At 45.2% G+C, this 3,372-nt stretch overlaps 1 protein-coding gene across 1 annotated transcript in view; it reads left to right on the forward strand.

Moving 5' to 3' along the window:
- LOC127920875 (60S ribosomal protein L9) overlaps positions 1 to 1,816 on the forward strand; it is a 10,398-nt gene extending 8,582 nt beyond the window's left edge. The window contains exons 7-8 of the mRNA XM_052504904.1: positions 394 to 502; positions 1,638 to 1,816. Of these exons, the coding sequence (XP_052360864.1) occupies positions 394 to 500 (107 nt within the window). The 3' untranslated portion in view covers positions 501 to 502; positions 1,638 to 1,816. The remainder of the gene's footprint in view (positions 1 to 393; positions 503 to 1,637) is intronic.
- Positions 1,817 to 3,372: the final 1,556 nt, after the last annotated feature.

A 3,372-nucleotide genomic window follows, 5' to 3' on the forward strand; every position in this document is an offset into this window, starting at 1 on the left:
TCTTATGAGGCCTCTTCTCCCTCTATTTACCTCTTACAGCATCACCGTGGGATTCTAGAATGTTGTGACTGGGATTCTAGAATGTTGTGACTGGGATTCTAGAATGTTGTGACTGGGATTCTAGAATGTTGTGACTGGGATTCTAGAATGTTGTGACTGGGATTCTAGATTCTAAGGTGTATAGCCTTTTCTCCTACTACAACCGGACTGTGTATCTCTCTCTCAATTCCGGGTGGGAGTGATGCTGTCTGTCCCCTCTCTCCCATCCTCCCCTCTCCTAGCTCTAAGTTCTAACTAGTTGCGTGTATATTGACCTCTTTGACCCCTGTGTGACCCCTCCAAGCTGTCGTACCCTGCTCACCGCCCCAGCCTCTCTCTCTCTCTCTCTTCCAGCCGCTCTCATCCAGCAAGCCACCACGGTCAAAAACAAGGATATCAGGAAGTTCCTGGACGGAATCTACGTGTCTGAGAAGGGAACAGTCGTCCAGAAAGAGGACTAGAGGTTAGAATTACCCAGAGTCACTCTCTGTCTGATGTCCACACCGTGTCAGTCAATGCATGTTGTCATGCTGCACTTTGAAAAAACTTTTTTTTTATGCTATAATCTTTCTGACAATGCAAGGCTTTAACCAACGTTAGATCAATGATACGCCTGTAACCTGCATTATGGGGCTTATTAGAGACGTTTGAACTGAACCAGCCCTAAATGCCTTGTGCGCCATTTTGTTTTTTTACTCTTAACAGTTCTCTCTCTCCTTCCTCTCCTCTTGTTCCCTCTCTCTCCTTCCGCTTGTTCTCTCTCTCTCCTTCCGCTTGTTCTCTCTCTCTCCTTCCGCTTGTTCTCTCTCTCTCTCCTTCCGCTTGTTCTCTCTCTCTCCTTCCGCTTGTTGTTCTCTCCTTCCGCTTGTTCCCTCTCTCTCCTTCCGCTTGTTCTCTCTCTCTCCTTCCGCTTGTTTCTCTCTCTCTCTTCCTTCCGCTTGTTCTCTCTCTCTCTCTCCTTCCGCTTGTTCTCTCTCTCTCCTTCCCTTGTTCTCTCTCTCTCTCCTTCCGCTTGTTTCTCTCTCTCTCTCCTTCCGCTTGTTCTCTCTCTCTCTCCTTCCGCTTGTTCTCTCTCTCTCTCCTTCCGCTTGTTCTCTCTCTCTCCCTCCGCTTTTTCTCTCTCTCTCTCCTTCCTCTTGTTCTCTCTCTCTCTCCTTCCGCTTGTTCTCTCTCTCTCTCCTTCCGCTTGTTCTCTCTCTCTCTCCTTCCTCTTGTTCTCTCTCTCTCTCTCCTTCCGCTTGTTCTCTCTCTCTCTCCTTCCGCTTGTTCTCTCTCTCTCTCCTTCCGCTTGTTCTCTCTCTCTCTCCTTCCTCTTGTTCTCTCTCTCTCTCCTTCCTCTTGTTCTCTCTCTCTCTCCTTCCTCTTGTTCTCTCTCTCCTTCCTCTTGTTCTCTCTCTCTCTCCTTCCTCTTGTTCTCTCTCTCTCTCCTTCCTCTTGTTCTCTCTCTCTCTCCTTCCGCTTGTTCTTCCTCTCTTGTTCTCTCTCTCCTCTCCTCTTGTTCTCTCTCCTCTCGCTTGTTCTCTCTCTCCTTCCTCTCCTCTTGTTCTCTCGCTCTCTCTTTCCTCTCTTTCCTCTCTCTCTCTCTCTCTCTTCTCCAGCCACTCTGATCCAACAAGTCACCACGGTCAAGAAGGACATCAGGGAGTTCCTGGATGGGATCTACGCCAGTGAGAAGAGACCGCTGTGGCGGAAACCAGACGGACGAATAACTGAATCAGATGTATCTCTGGAACTCACTACCAATAAAATCCCTCCCTTTTTTTCAACGACACCCCCACATCCTGTGTTTGTGGTTCCTATTGGCTGGTTCATGTAGTTTAAAACCAAGCTGGTCATTTCTCTTCTTCCTGTTAGTCAACTCATTTTGGGCGTCGCACCCACAGATCACATTAAATTACTTATGCTTAGTTCATAACCATGTGGGAATTTAACACATACGACTGGGAGAAATCCACTCTCAACTGGTAATCTACTAGTGGGGGAAGCTATCATCCTGAGCGTCCGCTTTTCCCACATGGTGACCTCTGACCTCACCTACTAAAGAAAATAACCTGCTTTTTTTTTGGCAGATTAAATTGCAACAAAAAAACATGGAAAAATGTTATTATTTTTTTTTAACACTTTGTTTACAAAGCAGATGGATTTCGACACTGTTTGTTAACCATTAAGCCAATCCAGAGTTTCTCATGAGTTCAAATCAGGTGAAGCCATCCAGCTGTTATTTATGCCTTCACAAAACTGGTAAATTCCAACATCCCACTTGGGTGTGAATGCAGCATGAAATACTGAATTTAGAATTCTATTGTTACACCCACAAATTCCGTCTCTGGTTCCTATTGGCTGACATGTTATAGTGCATTCTAACAGGTAATAATCAGACGCTCTGGGGGGGGGTGAAGTTTCCCATGGGTACAGCTTCCCCTCATCTTAACTGTTAGTGTGAGAAATGAATAACTGACCCCAGATCAGAGTCTTGGCGACAACTGCACCCCTGTCTATAACAACAGTCAAGTTAGATATCGGTTTCCACCTCTACGTGGATAACGAACCATGAATTAGTTCTTAACTGGTCAAATAAAATAACTGTCCTGATAAATTAATATGAAGTCTTTTAAGACTTTTTTGGGGGGAGGGGGGGTGGTGTTCTAAAATTAAGTGTAATTTTTAAGAAAGTCATACCAAGGATAATTTAACAAAATTTCTTATTTTGGGAACCCCTTCATTTGAGACATTGATTTAGGCCTTTACTACTGTAGCCCATAGAACATTGATTAACACAACAGATTTTATATATATATATGTTTTACTATAAAGGTTGTCTGCCCTCCTTATCTCGGAGATGTGAGAAGAGCTCAGGATATTACAGGAACTTCAAGTCTAAAGCTGTAAAATAAATGGGTCTGTTCAGAGGGCTGCAATGTTAGTGTTTGGATATTAGTCGTGTGTCAGAAAGATCTGCAAAGTGTTTTCAAAAAACTAAGAAGAATCCTGTGGAAACAATACAAGGTACGTCATGTAGGGTCCCATCAGTGTCACCTCAGAACAGGGATGGTAGGTAGGTTACCTCAGAACAGGGACTCATGTTACCTCAGAACAGGGACTGGTCACCTCAGAACAGGGAGGTAGGATCCCATCAGTGTTACCTCAGAACAGGGACTGGTAGGATCCCATCAGTGTCACCTCAGAACAGGGACTGGTAGGATCCCATCAGTGTCACCTCAGAACAGGGACTGGTAGGATCCCATCAGTGTCACCTCAGAACAGGGACTGGATCCCATAGTGATCCAGGGACATCAGTGTTACCTCAGAACAGGGACTGGTAGGATCCCATCA

Source organism: Oncorhynchus keta, unplaced genomic scaffold, assembly GCF_023373465.1.
Source record: "Oncorhynchus keta strain PuntledgeMale-10-30-2019 unplaced genomic scaffold, Oket_V2 Un_contig_2103_pilon_pilon, whole genome shotgun sequence".
NCBI lineage: Eukaryota > Metazoa > Chordata > Actinopteri > Salmoniformes > Salmonidae > Oncorhynchus > Oncorhynchus keta.